The following is a 19,755-nucleotide window of genomic DNA, read 5'->3' on the forward strand; positions in this document are numbered from 1 at the left end:
CATTGTATGAATATGTAAAATCAAAGAAAAAAAAGACGTGCGTAAGAAAATGGCCTGAAATATTCATTTTCAGAGCTGTTTTAATACTATGTAGCACACACACACACACACACACACACACACACACGTGGTTTGAGTGGAGCTCATAATACATGCCTCTAATTGATAGGGTTCATCTGTTTCTGGCACTGGGGGCAGATTGTTATCACAGTGCTTGAGGGTAGGTTGTTAGCGCAGCGACAAGCACACCACTACAAACCCTTGACCTGTACACTGACTAGATTATACCTAAGAGAGATGCAGAGGAGGGAGGAAGTGGACAGAGAGAAATGAAGGGAGGGTGTTTTATAAAAGGGAGAAGATAATCTGTCAGAGTAAGGGAGAGGAGATGGAGGTAGACAAGGAAAAGCTGACCTGCAGTGGTCGTGTTTGATAGTGTGCACGGTCCGTAGAAAATAAGGAAATCGGATGAATGCAATTACTCAATAACATGAATATGATAAATATAAAATGTGCAACACAAAAGGGGAGGGGAGTTTAAAACAAGGTGAAGGGAGAGAGGTGCAATGAGAAAACGATCACTGATTATTCCAGTTTAGAATAATCAATCAACCAGTATTCACAAATCACAGAAGATTCAACGAAAAGAAACTGTAGATCAGAGAGAGTGGGAGAGATGAAGTGCAAAATGGAGACAAGTCAATGAGCCAGTATTGAGATTAGTGTGTGATCAAATATTACAAACTCCAAAAGAATGACCTGCATTTGTGGGACGGGATCTAAGAGTGTAGTTGCTTCTTGATGTCACAGCCACTCAAAGGCAGATATTGACGTGCTACACTGATTCTTGTTTTGACTTTAGAACTGCACATACTTTTTCTTAAATGAGGTAGAACTCCATTAAGCAACTTTATCCAACATGATATATTATACTTCAAATGTTTGATTATAGAAACCGTGATGTACACAATATACACAAAGTCAAAGGTCAACACTGACATCATACTGTTCTGCAACAGCCCATTGTCTAGTCATCATTCAGCAGCAGAAGAGGAGATTGTGACCATCTTTCCTTCAATGTGAGCGGCTGGGCGAGGCGCTCCACCGCCAGGCAGTGATTCTAATTCACTTAAATAGGATCCTCAAATGTGTCTTATGCAAATTTTAAACATTTAATTATATTAGTTCTTAAATGGAAAAGACTTAACTACAATGAAGCTAATCAGGTATTTAGACAATCACAGGGGAGTCCATGGCTTCTGTCTGAGTCCCGTCTTATCAGTAAGGAATCTGTGCTGTACACACATACACACACACATACACACAAAATACATGTTGTCTCTGTGCAGATCTCTGTATTTATGTTTAACCTTTTCTGTTTCCTCTGGGGTTTTTTCCTCTCCTTATCTGCTCTCCATTATTCTCCTTTCCTCTGCCACAGTTTCAGAACCCGTATGCATACTCACCTCCGTTCCGCTTTGGGACGGTTCCAAACGGTTCCACAGAGAGGAACATCAGGAAGAACTACCCTGCCATGCACCAGTACATGGTGAAATATCATCAAACTGGCGTTGTGGATGCACTTGTTAGTCTCAAAACAGGGTAAGGAAGCTCCGTGGGTGTATTTATGTTTGATCACGATCAAATATCATTAGCAAAGCTAAATATTTGTATATATGAGTGTGTTATCAAACAGTTGTGTGCAGTCCTGCATGTTTTAGTGTGTGCATGTGTGTCTGTGTGTGACAGCTCCTCTGAGACTGGGGATGAATGGGCTTCCTCATTGGGAACAGCAGGAGCTATTTTTAGTACTGGTCTCTATACTGGGACTGGTGGTGGTGGGGTGTGTGTCAGAGAGGAAAGGAGAGAGTGTTATCGCAAAGCTAACCAAGGGCAGAATAAAAGAGTGGAGCAATGAAAGTGTTGGATGGATAGAGAAGAGGAGGTGAAGATGGTAAAAAGAAAAGCAAGGAGAGGCCGGGGAGGGGGGGGGGACTCTCGTCACACCATCACACCATGGGGAAAAGAGAGAAAGGGGTGGGGAAGGAGGCCAAGGGCAAAGTGTCTGATTGGTGGAAATGATGGAAGGGTGAAGGGCAGGAGGAAGGGACCAAGAGAGTGAAGAAGGAGGAAGTGGTAATGAGATGGAAAACTGGGGGGTGACGGAAGAGAGAGGAAGAGGAAATTAAGGGTGAGTGTAGAAAAAGAAAAATCGGAAGACAGAGAGGCGAAGGGGACAGGAGAGGAAGAGGGGGATCATAAAGGAATGGAGAGATGGTAAGGGAAGAAAAGTGGTAAAGGTAAAGGACGAAAGGTTGATGGGATGATATGATTTGAGAAGACGTAATTTCTGATTGGTTAATGGCTATGGGGTGGGATCCAATCAGTGTTCTCAGCTGCACACACACACACACACACACACACACACACACATACACACACACAGCAAATATGATTCACAATCCATGATTCTTATGCTGTTCTGTCTTTGTCTCATAAGTCATAAATAAACTGGTGAATGTAAAAACAGCACAAACCACTCCAGCATGTGAGATATGCATTAACATACAGGACATGCACACACATACAAATACCTCAGTGAAGTACTACTACATGCAGCGTACTTAGAAATAAAAGCACATGCTGGTGTATACCTGGCTGTAGGTGCATGTAATCCGCTCATTGATAATTCTGTTGTGTGGTACGAGCAGATGAGCAACAGTGCAGCGTTCATCTGATCGTCACAGGTAACGCTGACAGGTTTCACTCACACAATCCTTTACAGGCACAAGAACCACAACCAGGGGGGAGTAAGTGAATGTAAAAAGACACTTGATGACATTAAAGAACTTCTGTACATTCTTAAATGTTTTTAAATTAAAATAGGTGATGAAATAAATGAATGCTTTTACATTTATCACCAAATTTATAAAACTACGTTTATGGGTTGAACATGGCTCAACTGTTTGGGACGTCTCTACATCACCACCAGTGACCGTGAGTGGGAATCAGGAGGCACGTTCATTTTCCACGATCACTATTCAGAGACGTCTATCATCGTCTCCTGGAGTTTGGAGGAGCCCTCGACGTCATACAACTTTCTGTTGCAGAATCTGTCTCTGTCTGTTTGTCAGAATCAGTCTGTGTGTGCACTGCTACAGGAGATGTCTCTCTGGGGGGGGCTGCCTCCCAAAACTTAGGGGTGAAGTTAAATCTGAAACTGATTCCTTTATATCTGTTGCCAATACACTGCCGCTGACCCAACAAGCTGCAGTGATTAAAAAAACTACCTCTTCTAACCCATTCATTTTCAGTGAGAGCCCATTCCAGATGAACCCTGTCAATCCCATTACAAGGAGCCTTGGCAGAAAGATGCAGGGTTCGATCGCTCTTTAACTTTTGCCTCAGCTTCACCCAGCAACATTCTCCATTCACTCCTCAAACATATGCAAATGCACTCACATTAGAATACCTTACACCGTGAACCATATGGCACTCAAGAAATTAAAAATGTTAACATGCCAATGTGGACACATTTAGCCGGGGATTTACGACTGTTGGGGGTAACTTTCCAGAGTTGTAAAATCCTGCCAAGACCCAGAGAGTCTTGGCATCTGTGAGCCCTCAGCCTGGACTCTTTATTTTTCTTTGTGGTAACACGTAGCCACATCAATGCGGCCTCTTGAGTGTTTATGATGCACTGCTGTTGTCAGTCTGTTGTCAGCGTCGCATGCATTAACTGAAACTGAACACAGAATTAAAAATGTGATTGTACACATTAAAAGTCCTCGTAATACTTTAAAAATCCACATAAGAATTTGATACGGACAAAATACTCAGTTATGATATACAGTTTTTATGAAATTGAATAGGTGATGTCATTTTAGATTAAGAAATATCGCTGTCAAAATGTATTTTAGGTGCAGTTGCTATTTGTGCAGTGACAGTTTAGGTAGTGCATTTTCCTGTAGGGCTGTAAAATAAGATTCAGAGTCATGGTAAATGTCCGTGTTGCTGTGTTAAAGTTGATATTCAAAGCCGTAGAAGGAACGTGGCAAAGAAATCTGACTTTTCATTCACCCACATGAAGGTGTGACACGTCAGTGACGGCTGAATCCCTCTCCAAGCCATTAGAGCTACAGTATGTCTGGCCAGCATCTACAAACATGCTCAAAGACATGCACCAGTGCACAGCCACATCTTCACACACACACACACACACACACACACACACGCCTGGTTCCCCACAAGTTTTGACACGCAGTCTGCGTGTGGATGGAGCCAGTGCTGGGTTAAGCTAATTACACAGCTAAACTATCGACAGTGAACCTCACTGGCTGGATCTGACATTCAGTAAATGCCAGGCAGTCACCGCACTACTAGCAGGACTGTGTGTGTGTGTGTGTGTGTGTGTGTGTGTGTGTGTGTGTGTGTGTGTGTGTGTGTGTGTGTGTGTGTGTGTGTGTGTTTGTGTGTGTGTGTGTGTGTGTGTGTGTGTGTGTATAAATGTGCAAGTTCTGAACGAGTGAGGGAGCGGCACTTAATGACGGCATCACTTCCATTCAAAATGTCAGACTGACTCTGGGATCTTTAACGTTCTACTTTGCAACCTTCTTGTCTGTCTGTGTGTGTGTGTGTGTGTGTGTGTGTGTGTGTGTGTGTGTGTGTGTGTGTGTGTGTGTGTGTGTGTGTGTGTGTGTTTGTGTGTGTGTGTGTGTGTGTGTGTGTATAAATGTGCAAGTTCTGAACGAGTGAGGGAGCGGCACTTAATGACGGCATCACTTCCATTCAAAATGTCAGACTGACTCTGGGATCTTTAACGTTCTACTTTGCAACCTTCTTGTCTGTCTGTGTGTGTGTGTGTGTGTGTGTGTGTGTGTGTGTGTGTGTGTGTGTGTGTGTGTGTGTGTGTGTGTGTGTGTGTGTGTGTGTGTGTGGATGGAGGCAGGGAGAGAAATTGACAGTGTAAATGTTTGTGTCTGTCTAAAGTTTGTTTAGGTCGTCATTTGCCTCCAAGGTCCTGTGATCGGTGAGGCGTGCTGTGTTGAGCTGCAGCCGCTCCCCGCTGTGTCCTCTGTGTGTACAGTTACACTCGGGCTGCAGTTCTATCGGAGATGATTTAACAGTTTAGAATTGATCCACAAAGAAGCACAGTCTGAAAAAATAAAGCCCTTTTTGTCTTTGTGTCTCTGCATGTTTGCTCCTCATTCGCCTTCTTTAAAAAAAACTTGAAACCCCTCTTACTCTGTCTTCATCCCCTCACTCTGTTTGTTCTCCTCTCTTCTTTCTTTTCCTCCTTTGCAGTAAACTGGATGCCTTCATCTACGATGCTGCAGTGTTGAACTACATGGCGGGCAGAGATGAAGGGTGTAAGCTGGTGACCATTGGCAGCGGGTAACTAAGCTCTAATTCCTTAGAAATACTCTTTCAGTGTGGATTGTCTGCACGCCATCATGTGATCCAGAGGTTGTTAGATCCGAGCCACTATGTAAGTTGTGTAAAGGTTTTTTTTTTTTATGGTTCCACTGCAAGGATGCATGTAAATTCAAGCCAGTTGGAGTTTAAAATAGCTTATTTATTGGATTCTGTGTGCCAGCTGCACACAATGTCAAATTTCAGAAAGTTAAAATTTCTGGAAATTCTGGAAAAGTTTTTGGTCAGAAAGTTACTGGTCCTGAACAGAAACATCACTCAACATGTTGTTCTCACCATAGACTCAATGTAAAGATGGACGACACTATCCAGAAATTAAGCCACTGTATCCCTGATACTAACGCTGCCATCTTGCCATAAGGACGTCATTAAGAGCCAGAGATTGCGTAAAGTGATCATGGAGTAGTGTCGCAGAAACGAGGTTCCACCAACACATGTCCTCGAGTCAGTCTAGGCTGTCAATCATGACGTTTCACTCCATTTACTCAACTAAAACCAAATAAATGAGCACTTGGATATAGATCAGTGATATATCCATTTTTGAGAAAAATGTAGGGGAAGGGGGCGAGTGAGACACATTGGCTTCACTTTTGGGGAGCCATCATGTTGTCCTTTATCTTTACATACACAGTCTATGGTTGTCATGCTTTGGTTTTTACACAGCATAACAAACACAGGTTAGCTGTTTCCCTCTGTTTCCAGCCTTGATGCTAACAGTGCTCTGAGCTTGGTGCTGAGAGATCTCAACGCACTGCAAATAAAGAAAACACATGCAAATAAAACAAAAAAACAACTTCATCAATTTGACGGCACATGCGGGGGACACAAAAACGTTTCCAGGGGACCCAAAAAAGTGATGAACCTGCCTGTTCCGTCACCACTGACGAGAAGCAGACTTCAGTAACTTTACAAAACATTGAACTACAGGTTCGTCACTTTTTTTGCTCCCCTGGACACATTTCTGTCGTCGCTTTCCGCTATTTGCAGCGCGTCTCTGTATTTGCATGTGTTGTGACTTTTTGCAGCGCAGGTGTCGTCAAATTGATGAAGATGTTTTCTGAGTTGGCTCCTGTCTTCGTTTGCAGTGCGTTGAGCTCTCTCGGCCACCGCACTAACCAGCTGCTCATATTTACTTACAAACATGAGAGTGGTATTGATCTTCTTAGCACAAAGGCAAGTTGTGCTTCTTAAAATGTCCATCTGTCTTGAATGTTTGTTTTTGTTGTTTGGTTTTCAACCGAGAACAACAGTTGACCTTTGATTTATTTTTCCACATTTTCTTTCCCAATACCAGTGACTTCATCGTCACTCTGCACTGACACAGTTTCTGTAGCTTCATAAGACCAAAAAAAAATCTACTTTCGTGATTTTGACTGAACATCTTTGACCCACACTTCCAGTTCATGACATTTACGTGCATCATTATGCATGAGGTATCTCTTTTAAGATATCTTCCAACACAATGACACCATGCACAGAAATAAAGGTTAAAATACGTGTTGCGTGCGTGTGTGTGTGTGTGTACGTGCTTGTGGCCAGGTACATCTTTGCTACTACCGGTTACGGCATTGCTCTACAGAAAGGCTCCTACTGGAAACGACAGGTGGACCTGGCTATCCTGGCCATTATCGGAGATGGTGAGAAACACACACACACACACACACACACACAGATACACAGTGTTCTTGTATAGAAAATCAAAGTGCAAGACGCAAATCCTGAAGAGAAAAAGGTTATAGTATTCCTTACCAACGTTATAATACAGGCACAGGTTCTCTCTCTCTGTCTCTCTATCTCTCTCTCCCTCCTCCTCTCTCTCTCTCTCTCTCTCTCTCTCTCTCGTCTGCTGACAGCACAAAGGAAAAGCAGTGAAGTATAAATAGTGCTTTGATGTTATTCTGGACACAAAAGGCTGCTCTAAACAGAGGGCAAAGTGTGTAAGTTATTCTAATGTATTCCTCTCTGCAGCACCAGATATGTGTGTGAGCGTTCGGGAGTGTGTGTGTGTGTGTGTGTGTGTGTGTGTGTGTTCCTATTGCTCTATCTGACTCACCACATTCCTCTATTACAGTAGCTCCAAGTTCTTACATAAACTATTTCCCACTGCAAAACACAGAAAGTGAGACAGCTCAAGTGACAGATTCATTTGCATTTTACATCAAAAGCATTTTGCTGATTCGAGTGTTTGCAGCCACTCACATTAAGTGCACTGAAGTTGATTAAATGAGCATTGGTGTCACAAGAATCCTCCCTAACCGAATCTTATCGGCGCTGCAGAGCACACAGGCTGCACTCCATCATATTTCACGACTGAGTAACTTTTGACAAAAATCCGACTCGGTGTTTATGTTTTGCTTTGTCTTCTTCTTCTGATCATTAATCTCATCCAGTCCTTTATACTTTTTGAGCCAAGTTGCTCAATGCAAATGTACACAGTGGAATTTTAAAATATTGTAAAGAGACAAACTAAACTCAACCGAGTGAGATGCTCCGCAGTTTCTGTGAACTTTCTCCACCTGGTCTCCTAGTATAACACAGCAGGGGGGGATCCCACAGGATTCACTGAATCAGATGCAAAAATGAAATAAGCAAGAAGAAAACAAATATCTCCAGGTGAAAAAACGATGACACACATAGAAGACACCGAAGAAGATGTCTAGAGAGTTTGTGGTGATCAGAGCCAACGCCAGTCATCTACGCAGCAAAATTAATACGTCACTTCCTGCCTTTGCCTGCTGCATCCAGCTGCTCCACCTCTCGCCTGAATAATGCGGAGGATTTGTTGCTGTTGTGAAAGCGTCTGTGCAGAAAACCTCCTGCTGTGTCGTGCATGTGTGAAAGGCAAATTGCCAGTAAACTCTGTAGCCAATTCTGTGGATTTTACCTGAGGTCATGTCTGAAAACGGCTCTGATAACATTTAATTCAGTCCCTGCAGTGTGTTTAAATCATGTGCCTCACTTCTGCTCTACGTGCTGACAAATATTTATCGTAATAATGACCCTTAATATTAATGTTTCTGCCTAAACAATAGGATTAAAATCATAAAGGACGAGGAGAAGGGGAGAGAAATAAGAGGGAGAGCATAAAGAGATAAAAGAACTGTTGAGAGTGTGAGAGTGAGATGGAGAGAGTGAGGGAACAGATTGAGTGAGAAAGTGCTGAAAGAGATATAAAAGCACAGGGATGGTGTGAGTGTGTGATGGCCGGAGTGAGGTCAACAAGAGGACGAGGCAGGGAGCGCGGTTACGAGCGGAAGATGAGGGAAGAGTGCGTCAGGTGGAGGGTGACTGAGAGAGAGAGAGGGATGAGGAGTGAGAGGAGGGCAGGTCCTTGATGGATGACAGCAACTGGGAGTCCTGGCAGATGCTACTTGATCAGATAGACACAATGTGGGTGGAGAGCATATGGCTCTGCACAGACAGAGAGAAGATGGGGAGAAGATACGTTCAGGGACGAGTGGAGGAAGTTGAAGAACGCGGAGATGGACAGACAGAGACAAACAGCTGCAGGCCGCGTTGTCTCTACGAGGGTTAAAAAAGTAAACTCAGAGAATAGTTTCCTGTCATATTGCGTCGTCTTACCGTTACCGTTTGGCAATAGCAAAGACATTGTGCTCTTTGTACCACCTGTAAATCCTAGTTTCTGACAGCACCATCTCGATCCAAAGCATTCATATTGGAGCAGTGGCCCGAGTCCAAATTCATACATTTTGACAGAGTGGCAGGATTGTGTATATCATCCGGTCGGAGTCAGGAAGCGAGGAGGAGTTATTTCAAAGTACAGATAAACATTTTGAAGAAGAGGGAAGGTCCTGGATGGGGATGGATTTAGTGTTTAAGGCTCATAATGAGCAGATGGAGAAAGATTTAGTTGGTGCACTCATGCATTTTAAGATCCGTCCATCCATTATCTATACCACTTGAGAGTTTGAGCTAATCCCAGCTACATTTTAAAATATGTAGTTTTTCTTTTCCTACTTCCAAAGCTCCGAAAAGTATGGATTACTCTCAAAAACTTGTGTTCCTGTGTTCCGGCTGACTGGTCACCAGACTACTGCCTGAGCTGCCTGGCCACTGAAAAGAGAACAAAATTTGAATTTCAGCAATACTTCCTCCCCACAGACTCAGAGAAGCAGTGCAGACAGTGGCAGCTCCCCACAGCTTTCCCCTTGAATGCACTCTTTTTTTTTAAAAAGGAAAAGAAAACAGAGGCAAAGTGACCTATTGATAAATAAAAATCTAATTTATCTCAATTCTCTTCTGTTGCCAGTTCCAAGCTTGGTGTAATGTAGTTTTAAACAAAGACGTACCATCACTGCATCTATCAGTGTCTTTTGTAGTCGGTAAGTCCAACCGGAGACAAATTCCCCTCAATCGTCCTAAAGGGTTAATGATGTCTTAGTGCGCCTGCAGCCCTCGAGACAACAAGCTGAACACCACCATGATATTTGTCCTTCCCCACTAGCAGCCTTAGTTATCCAGCCCTGAATGACACAGATTGGATTAGCCACGCGCCAAATGTCACAGAGGAAGCCGGAGAGGGGTGGGTAGGTGGGTGGCTGGGTTCGGGGGACAGAAGGAAGGAAGGGGACAGGAATGAGAAAAGATAAGGTCTTTGTTGCTTTCTACTCTTCTTTTCATTAACAATAAAGAAACTATCTCTTGGCCCCATCAGGCAGGAGGTGAGTGGAAGCCCGATCGCTTGCGAAATGTATTTTAAACCAAAGCCTGCGTTAAGAAGAAGAAGAAGAAGATTTACTTTTATTGTCACGTTAACACCCCTTAGTTAAAGGGAAGTATTAAAACTAACCTGTATGTAGGCTGACATACTGTTATATGTTATTGTATTAGACTAATAACTCAATGTATAACAATCTCTGTCTCTTGAAAATATTAGACACCATCAGTACATTTAAAACGAGAATTAAGCTGCTTTCAGACATCCTCTAAACTCCGGAGATTCTCTGCACTTTCTCTGGAAGAGGTGTATGTGTGAGAGAGCTGTTGGATTAGTTGCCAAGAAAAAGTTTGGAGAATTGAGTCTGGACATTCTCCCCAAGTCATGTCTTAAAACAGCTTTAAAGATGGAAAGGATTAACATTATATAACAGCTTCACGGGGTGTTTTGAGTATCATTCTATCTGTATATTTCTGTCTCATATGATGCAGTGTCAGGGAATAAACTTGGATATTATATTTAAGCTTAAATTCATTGATTTGAAACCCCCAAAGGGCCTTTCAGTAAAGCATTTGAGTCTCTCTCTGTCTCTGTTCTTTTGCTTTTCAGGGGAAATGGAGGAACTAGAAGCCCAGTGGCTGACGGGTATTTGCCACAACGAGAAGAACGAGGTGATGTCCAGTCAGCTGGATGTGGACAACATGGCTGGGGTCTTCTACATGCTGGCCACGGCCATGGGGCTCTCACTCATCACCTTTGTCTCTGAGCATCTCTTCTACTGGAGGCTCAGATACTGCTTCACCGGGGTCTGCTCCGGAACGCCGGGTCTTCTTTTCTCCATCAGTAGGGTAAGTACTGGTTTTTGAGTAGGAGGCGTTTGCAGACTTGTTCTACAAGCCATGTGCCAGCTGCTTTGTGGTTTGGGAGAACAAACACCTGCTATGCTTTACATAGAAATAAATCTTTAATGAAAACAAGGCGTACTTTGGAACCACAATCTTGAAATTGGCCCAACAGAAGCAGGCCAGTAAATGTGTGAACATGTGAGAATGTGGCTGCGTGAATTTCTGGACTTGGTCTGATTAGGTCGTGTTCAAGACTGTAAAGAAGAGCAGCTATAGCTGGCAGTACTTCTGCATTATTGGGGTCAGACAGGCCTATTTTAGTTTTGTTTTCTATGAACAGAACAAGGGAAGCAGAACAAGCAAGCACATGACGAAGCAGGCGGAGAAAGAGAGCGACTGCTAAAGTTAACTGAGTGAAACAAAGGGGGGGAGGCTGCACGGCGGAGAATAAGAGCGAGAGATGGGGATGGAAGCAGGAGGGGGGATCACGAGGCAGCCCTGAATGTAGACAAAAATAGATCCTAATTGCAGCATGGTTTTTCTTTTGGGTGAAATCACCCCATGCTAAATCAATCTATTCTCTCTCACTCTGCTTGAAGGTCAGCTTTCTCCCTTGTTGTGTGTGAGAACCAAAGAGATGGACGTGCATCCGAAAATGCACTGCAGAGTCTCTGCACGATTTTGGGGGGCAAAGTGTGACTGTTTGCAAAGTTAAAAGAGCGAGTGTTAAAGAGGGGGAAACTAAGGGCAACATACATCCTTAATGGCCTGTCTCCCGAGCCCCTAAAGTTCCAGCATAATATTTTTTATCTTGTGCACACAAGATAATTTACAAAAAGATGCAGATGACGATTTTAGAGGCACAGAGCTACAGTGATGGAGACAACTCAGCTAATCAGGACACAAAATGAAAGTCTTGCAGCTCTTGTATAGAGACACGGAATTGTCATCAGCAGGAATCATTTGCTGAACGTACACTAACTTGTTTCCACGGGGTAATTATATAAAACCTTGTGGAAACAAGTTTATATCTTATGCACACTTTAGGGGCTCTGTTCCAATCTTGTGTTGTTGATAATGGGTTGCAGTAAGAAATATAATTTGCAGTTGTATTTCTGAGAAAGCACAGAATGAGAGTTAAAAGACATTTCAATCAGACATTAGATTGACAGCTGCAGTTTAGTTGTTAGCTCAGAGAAAAAAACCTGTCATTTATTTAATTTCCCTCACAGTCAAAGTGATGGTAATTTCTGTTGTTGACTGTTATTCTTTCACAAAGGATTTGTGAGCCCTGCAGGATAGGTAAGCCTGCAGCATAAAATTAGGAGACGCATTGTTAACAGCCTTTTCTTAATTTGGATACATTTTACTTGGTTGAAGATGACAGTACATTTTCTTAAAATAGAGGTTTTCAGATGATAGTAGTTGTATTGTAAAATCGATGGAGCCGCTGAACATCTTGCATCGAGTTGCATCACATTCTGTCTGTGTGTCCCTTTTACAAAATATAGCACACTGGTTGTTTTTGGTTTTGATAGACAGGGGTTTGTGCTGGCAGTGGTGCTAAATACTGTTTTGATGTGTGGGTTGGTTAATTTTTCTTTGGCAATAGTCTGTGTTTTTTTTTGTCTTGGTGTCTACATGATTAATATTTAATATTTTCCACTTAAGCACTTCTGGAATTGTTATGACGTTCTGACTACGCTATCCTCTGAAATCAATCATGCACGGCTGTTAAGAAGAAACGATTTTCACAAAGTCGAAGTCTAACAAGTAGCCTATGTTTCAGTGAACATGAAAGAAAGCTTCTGTAAATACTCTTTCAAGTTTGTGTCAATGACTCGCTACCAGTTTAACAATATAATATATTAATATAATACATTTCAATAAAACATACAAAGCACTGATATGTTTGGCCAGAGTAAATAAGTAATCTTATTCTATTTGTCTCTCTTCATTATGTTTGATTGTCCGTCTTACATTCCATAAATCTCGTTCCCTTTCTCGTTCCCCTCTTCCTCCCAATTACCCTTCGTCATATCGTATTTGGCTTTCCCTCTCTCCCCCGCCATTCCACTTGTTCATCCATGTGTCACCATGCAGGGAATCTGGAGTTGTATCCATGGAGTCCACATTGACATGAAGAAAAAGACGGATCTGGACTTTAGCCCTCAGGACAAAATGCTTAAGCTCATAAAGTCAGCCAAACAGATGACCAACATGTCTAACCTGGGTGGCTCTCGCATGAACTCACCCAAACGAGAGTTCATGCACTCAGCTGGCCCAATGATCATGGACATGATGGCAGAGAAGGGCAACTTCATCTACGCTGACAACCGAAGCTATGCTCCCAAGGATATGATCTATGGGGACACTGGCGACCTGCAGGCTTATCTTGCAAACCGCCACAAAGACCACCTTAACAACTACATCTTCCAGGGGGGCCAGCATCCTCTGACCCTAAACGATGCCAATCCCAACACAGTAGAGGTGGCAGTTAGTGCTGATGCAGTCCAGACTAATGCCAAGCCGCCACGGACCCTGTGGAAGAAGTCAGTGGACACACTACGTTCTGTACCACCTGGCCCCCCTCCAATGCCCGACATGCTGATGCCAGATCCACGCATGTCGATGAAGACACAGCGCTATCTCCCTGAGGACACAGCCCACTCTGACATCTCTGACTGCTCCAGTCGGGCAGCCTCCTACAAGGACCCAGAAAACAACAAGCACCTGAAACCCAAGGACAACTTAAAAAAAAGATCTGTGACATCAAAATACCCAAGGGATTGCAGTGAGGTGGAGCTGTCCTACTTAAAGACTAAGCAGGTCAGCGGCAGTACCAACCAAACTGGGAGAGGGGGAGGAGGAGAGAAAATCTACACTATCGACTCAGACCGAGAGATGAGCCTGCATTCAGACCCTATTCACTATCGCGAGAGTCGTGGCCTTGCTGCAGATGATTTGGAATACCCCGAGATCTACTCCGACCAGAGTGACAACTATAGGAAGTGTGAGCAGCCCATCATTCATCTGAACTCCTCACCTTTGCATCATACAGACTCCGATCTTCTACCAGACCCAGCTTACTCTAAACACTACAACCTGAAAGAGAAAAACCTGTCTCCACATGAATCCATTGATCGGTACAAACAGACACACTGCCGTTCCTGTTTGTCCAAAGTGACCGCTAGCTACCCACCTACTGGGTCATATCCACCTACTGGATCTGCTGCAGCTTCTGCCACACGCTCACCTTACAATCGGTGCGAAGCATGCCTCCACATGGCCAACCTGTATGACATTAGTGAAGACCAGCTCCTCACAGACCCCTTGGTCAGCCCGACCATGCACCACCAACAGCAGCAGCAACCAGACGAGATGTTTGGTCTGTATTGGCCACAGACAGATGGGCCGCATGTCCAAAAGAGAAATCGCTTGAGGCTGAGTCGTCAGCACTCCTTTGACAACATCATGCTAGAAAAACCCAAGGATGTAGACCTGAGCCGACCGGCGCGCAGTGTCAGCCTCAAAGAGAAGGATCGCTTCCTAGACTCCACATCTGACTCGCACTATGCGAACCTCTTTGGAATGCGTCCCTATTCCGGCAGACTGTTTGGCACTGGGTCCAAATCTATGTTTAACCACAACCTGGAGGAAAGCAAGAGGAGCAAATCCCTGTACCCGGCCCATGGCTCGGAAAACCCATTCCTCAGCCACTCGCTGAGGGATGACACCAGCAGCAGACTGGTCCATGGGCGTAGTTCCTCTGATATTTACAAACAGCTGGCAGTAGCTTCGCCTGCAACGGTCCTTGGAGCCCCACCCATCAAAACACGTAACGATGCGAACAATCTCCGCTCTTCCGTTAAATCCACCACTTCATACTGCTCACGGGACGGGCGGATAACTAACGACATGTACAATAAAGAGCATGTGATGCCTTACTCAGCCAATAAGACTAGTGCATACCCGGCCCCACGTGGTGTCCTAAACTCAGCCCAGTTCAGCAATAGACGGGTGTATAAAAAAATCCCCAGTTTGGAGTCAGATGTTTAGTTGATAGAAGAAATAATGTGCTCTCTCCTCCTTACTCCTCTCTGGGTTTGTATTAAAATTTATCAACTATGTTATCCACTAAGGGATGCCATAGCCACACTACATTTTTCTTCTTCTCTTTGACATTGTAACCCAAAAGAACTTGTGCCCACTTTGGTATGACAGTGCTACTACTACTCTCTTTGCAGATGATATCACCATTCATATCCACTCTCTGCCATGTACCAATGAGTTGGATGCATGGCCGTCACTCTGCCATAAGTTATCTGGGAGTAAATGGAAGGGGAATGATTAACCTCTTCAGTTTGCAAGGGGGTAGGAAATGGCATAGTCCCATTTGTGGGAGGCCTAAGGAACAGAGCTGTTGGGGAAGAGGCAGTTGATCTGTGAGTGAAATTAGTGAGGAAGTAGAGAGGAGGATGGGGGAAATTATATGAGAAGAAAATTAGATGGAGAGAGAGAGAGAAGAAAACTCTCCTTCAATTGCTCCTAATTTCCCCCTTTTTCCTTTCCACCTCCACTATCAAGCTTAGGGCTCACTAGGTGAGGAGAAGAGGCCTGACAGGGGCACCAGATGGGCATGTTTGCTGTTGCAGCCAGACATGTAGATGTCCCAGGAGGGCAGGGACGTCACAGTGAGCTGGTCCAACGGTCTGCTGCTTGTTAGGCTGACAAATATGGCCACTGAGACACCTGGCAGTGCAATGGGAGAGAGAGGAGAAAGCAGATGAGACGCTAAATGGCAGTGAGTGGAGCATCCAGTCATTTTTGGCGGTATCGTGTGCTTGTTCAGAATTTGTTAAGCCCAGGTTTTGCCCGTGGTAGTAATGGAAAACTGAGAGTAATGCAGGTGCTATCGAAGAATAATGTTTACAGACTGACAGATAAAAAAGACAAAATGACGCGAGACAAGCAGGGACACCTGAGGCAATTAATGGGCATTTCATTTGTGGCACTGCACATAGAAAAATAATTGCAACGTATTGCTTTTTTATTATATTAAACTATAAGATTTATTAGGGATTCTGGCATCCGGATCCCCTTATGTAAGATTTTAGTGTTTGCTTATTTGGTAGCACAATAGCCATTAGTTTTAAATCCTCTCTTCCACCTTTGCTTTTAAAAAAAAGCATAGCTTTTTGAAAAATACCATCAAGTGTAGTAGATTATTTTGCATGGGTTGATTTTTTTTGTGTCAGAGGTGAGAAAATACACACATGTACACTCTCAGACACATATTTTACATGTTTTTGAAAAGGGACTGTCTTGCTAGATATGGTGGATGGATACTTGTACAATCGAAACCTTGATCCTTGACCTTTGTGCTTAGTAAAACAGTGTCATGCTGCTCCTGCTTCAAAAAGAGCAAGAGAATGGTGGAAGGAAAGAGAGCAAAGAGGATATAACAAGGGAGAAAAGGATAAAATAACAACTGGGTCCACCACAACCTCATCTAAGTTGGGGAGGGGATAGGCACTAAGGTGTTTTTGACCTCCCTGCCACTGAGAAACAGGGTATTGACTGTAAAAAAAAAACCACACACTGACATTACCTTCCTACTTTTATCCTTCCTCCTTCCCTTTCTCAATCAACATGACACAGTGTTAAAGTGTTGGATTATTATAGAACCACTTCACTTCATTTCTTTGGGTTTTTGTGAAGTTGAGCTGGTTTGTCGGTTGGTACAGCAGTAGCAGTGCTATACAGTATCGTATAGTAACGACTACAGACTAAACAGGGGTTGTGATTTAAAATGATCAATTACTGTTGATCCACATCCAACCAGGCTCTTGATGATCTAAAGACCAGTTGAGATGGATCCCTTGTTTACTTTCATGGTGTTGTTTGGGTGGGTTGGGGTGGGTGGGAAAAGATGGAGAAGGATGGAGCTATGAAGTCTCCACTGTTATGTACTCATCAATTATGTATCCATCTTAGTGTGGAGTAAGTTGTGTGTGTGCATGGCAGAACTTGGGTAAGCTTGAAGAAAACCATTTGGTTCCTAATCTGATTGTTTATGCATTTGTTTGTTTGATTGTTTGTTTAGTTTTTTTTGATAACACTTGGCAGAAAAGACTTGCACATGCACATACTTGCACGCACACGCGTGCCCAAAAACATTTTTTTGTAGTATTATTCTGTACAAATTGTACAGTCAAAAGAAAAAAACATGTAATCGTATTGACATACTGATTTGCTTGATTGATTGGATTCACAAAGCCAAATTGTATCAAATAAAATACCTCAGGATGATTCTGTGCGTTTTGAGGGGAGCTTCTACCGTAGCGACAGAACATGATGCGGCGCAGAGTTTTTGTAGAAAAAATATTAAAAGGAAAAAAAAAAGAAAAAGAAAAACACACAGGATCAATTTTTTGTCCTTTTGGTGTTAACCAGTCCAAGGTCTTCCAGTTCGGCTCTCTGTCCGAACTCATCCAACCCAAGTAAAGAGAGAAGAAGAGGTAAGAGAAGGAGGGGAAGGAGGGATTGCGGTAGGGAGGTTAAATTGTCTTGCTCAGTGAAAAAAAATGAATGAGCACCCTTAACAGAATGGAGGATGTTACTTTAACATCCAAAATCTGAAATGCTACCCTTATATGGAAAAGTCAACAGGAATCTCTCTCTTCCCTCTCCATGTTTTATAAAGGCAGTCAACTGCATTAGCCACTGTGTTTCAATTGAAGCTCCATCTTTAACAACCAAGGTCATATCGCCCTTTTGTACTCTTGGAATACTGCAGTGAACCTCTCCTCGCTTCCCAATCAGCTTACCCAATGTTGACTGAAGAGCTACATCTGTCCTTTTTTGCATCTATTCTGCATATTTATTATTATTATCATATTTATCTCCACATGCTGCTTGTGTGAGCTGACAAGTGAACAATATGCACATGTAAAAATATCAAACGGCACCCTTGCATTTTATGAACTCATGGCGATTTGTTCTATTCGTTCTACTTTTACAGAACTGTCATGTAAACTGATGCTGTTTTATGTTCAAACACACACACGCACACACACACACACACACACACACACACCCTTGTGATGACAACCCTGCTCTTTTTAATGGCAAAAATGTATTTTAATTACATTTAATGATAAATAATGAGGTGATGGCATGCAACCCCAGATGTAACAATTTTAATGTTTTATGTTTCTTTTTTTTGTTTGTTCTTTTTGTTATGATGTTATGATCACTAATGCGTTGTAACCAGGTGTGAGTATATACATATTTGAGAGAAAAAAAAATTATGTTTAACACGATGAAGATGTTGCTGCTGTTTTGGGGGAGAAGGCGAGGACTTGACCCTAGTGCAACTTCCTCATTGGCGGACGGGCCGTTATCAGGCCGCGTCGAGCCCAATGGGGGAGCGGGTCAGGGGTCAGGGTTGGCTTGGTATGGCGGGACATCCTTGCTCTTCCTCCAATGGCAGGTGAGAATTACTGTATCACCAGCTCTGCTTCTCTCTTCCCTCTCCTTCATGTGTAGTCAGGACTTCAACTGTAAAGAAGATAAAAAGAAAAAAAGCAACCCTCTACTTTGAGTCTGCTATCCCTCCAAAGATACGAGACCTCTCTTTCTTTATTGTTTGCTGTAAGAATAGAGCTTTTTTTTTTAAAACGAATACTTCCTCAAAGACTTTTAAGGAACTATTTTGAATATATTTAGAAATGACACCTGTATACATCGCTTGTAAATTCATACTGGAATACATCATGGAGAATTATAAATGATAAAGAGTAAAAACAATATTTTTTGTGTGAATTTCACAGGAGCTCTTCTGTACAGTGGCACTGTTTCTTTATCTCTCTCTCTCTCTCTCGCTCTCTCTCTCTCTATCCCTCTCTCTCACTTTCTCTCTCTCTCTCTCTCTCTCTCTGTAGAGCGACTAGAATAAAACTTCACCATTCACAAGGTTTGCTGTCCTGTCAAAATTCACAATATACACACTGGGGTCGGTGTCTCACCTGTGCCCACTTCTGTCAGTTGATGCTGATGGATTCTTCTACAGGAAATGAGAAAAGGTGTTTTTCCAGTTCTCTGCTCAAGACACAGAATATGTTCACGTTCAGGAGGGACATCCGTGGTTTTCATCATGAGACGCTGAAAGAGTCCTTCAAACTTGAGACACTCCACTGAGTCTCTCCTTTCATGCATTATTAAGTTTGTTTTCTAAGTGGATAGCTCCAGTTCTACCATTCTGATAAAGCAGGTAAGATATGAATTTTAACAATTATTGCAAAGCTGTAGAATGGTCTGTAAATGTGCTTCACAGTACAGATTATTGCCATTCACCCACACATTCATACTTTTTTTCTATGAGGGACAGTTTGGGACACTGGCACGCAGATAGGGAAGACTGGGATTGAACCACTGACTCGCTAGATTATCATTATCATTTCGTTATATATTCTTCAGTATTTATATATACTTTCAAACATCGATAACATTTTTAAATGCAGAATGACCATGATGGGAAATATCATTTGAGCTGCTGTCGGACATGAACTGAACTATGGGTAATCTTCTGAACTGTATAACTCATTTCTGGGGGTGTGACCCTGTCCTGGGGTTTGCCTAGTTGAGGGCTGAGCAACATTTTTCAGGGATTTGTGTGTCTTTGTATTGTGGACAACACCGGGAGTCTGTGAAAGCTAGTTACAGTGTAGAATGCTTGTTATTATCAGCTATACCTTCGTCTTTTTGTCTTTTCTAATTCAGATACTTTGATCACTC

At 42.9% G+C, this 19,755-nt stretch overlaps 1 protein-coding gene across 1 annotated transcript in view; it reads left to right on the forward strand.

The window, feature by feature from the left end:
• grin2aa (glutamate receptor, ionotropic, N-methyl D-aspartate 2A, a) overlaps nt 1-18,935 on the forward strand; it is a 127,194-nt gene extending 108,259 nt beyond the window's left edge. Inside the window, exons 12-16 of the mRNA XM_020103051.2 lie at nt 1,442-1,602; nt 5,305-5,394; nt 6,973-7,070; nt 10,721-10,959; nt 13,060-18,935. Coding sequence (XP_019958610.2) covers nt 1,442-1,602; nt 5,305-5,394; nt 6,973-7,070; nt 10,721-10,959; nt 13,060-15,015 — 2,544 coding nt within the window. The 3' untranslated portion in view covers nt 15,016-18,935. The remainder of the gene's footprint in view (nt 1-1,441; nt 1,603-5,304; nt 5,395-6,972; nt 7,071-10,720; nt 10,960-13,059) is intronic.
• Nucleotides 18,936-19,755: the final 820 nt, after the last annotated feature.

The sequence above is a fragment of the Paralichthys olivaceus genome, chromosome 5 (genome assembly GCF_024713975.1).
Source record: "Paralichthys olivaceus isolate ysfri-2021 chromosome 5, ASM2471397v2, whole genome shotgun sequence".
In the NCBI taxonomy this organism is placed as follows: Eukaryota; Metazoa; Chordata; class Actinopteri; order Pleuronectiformes; family Paralichthyidae; genus Paralichthys; species Paralichthys olivaceus.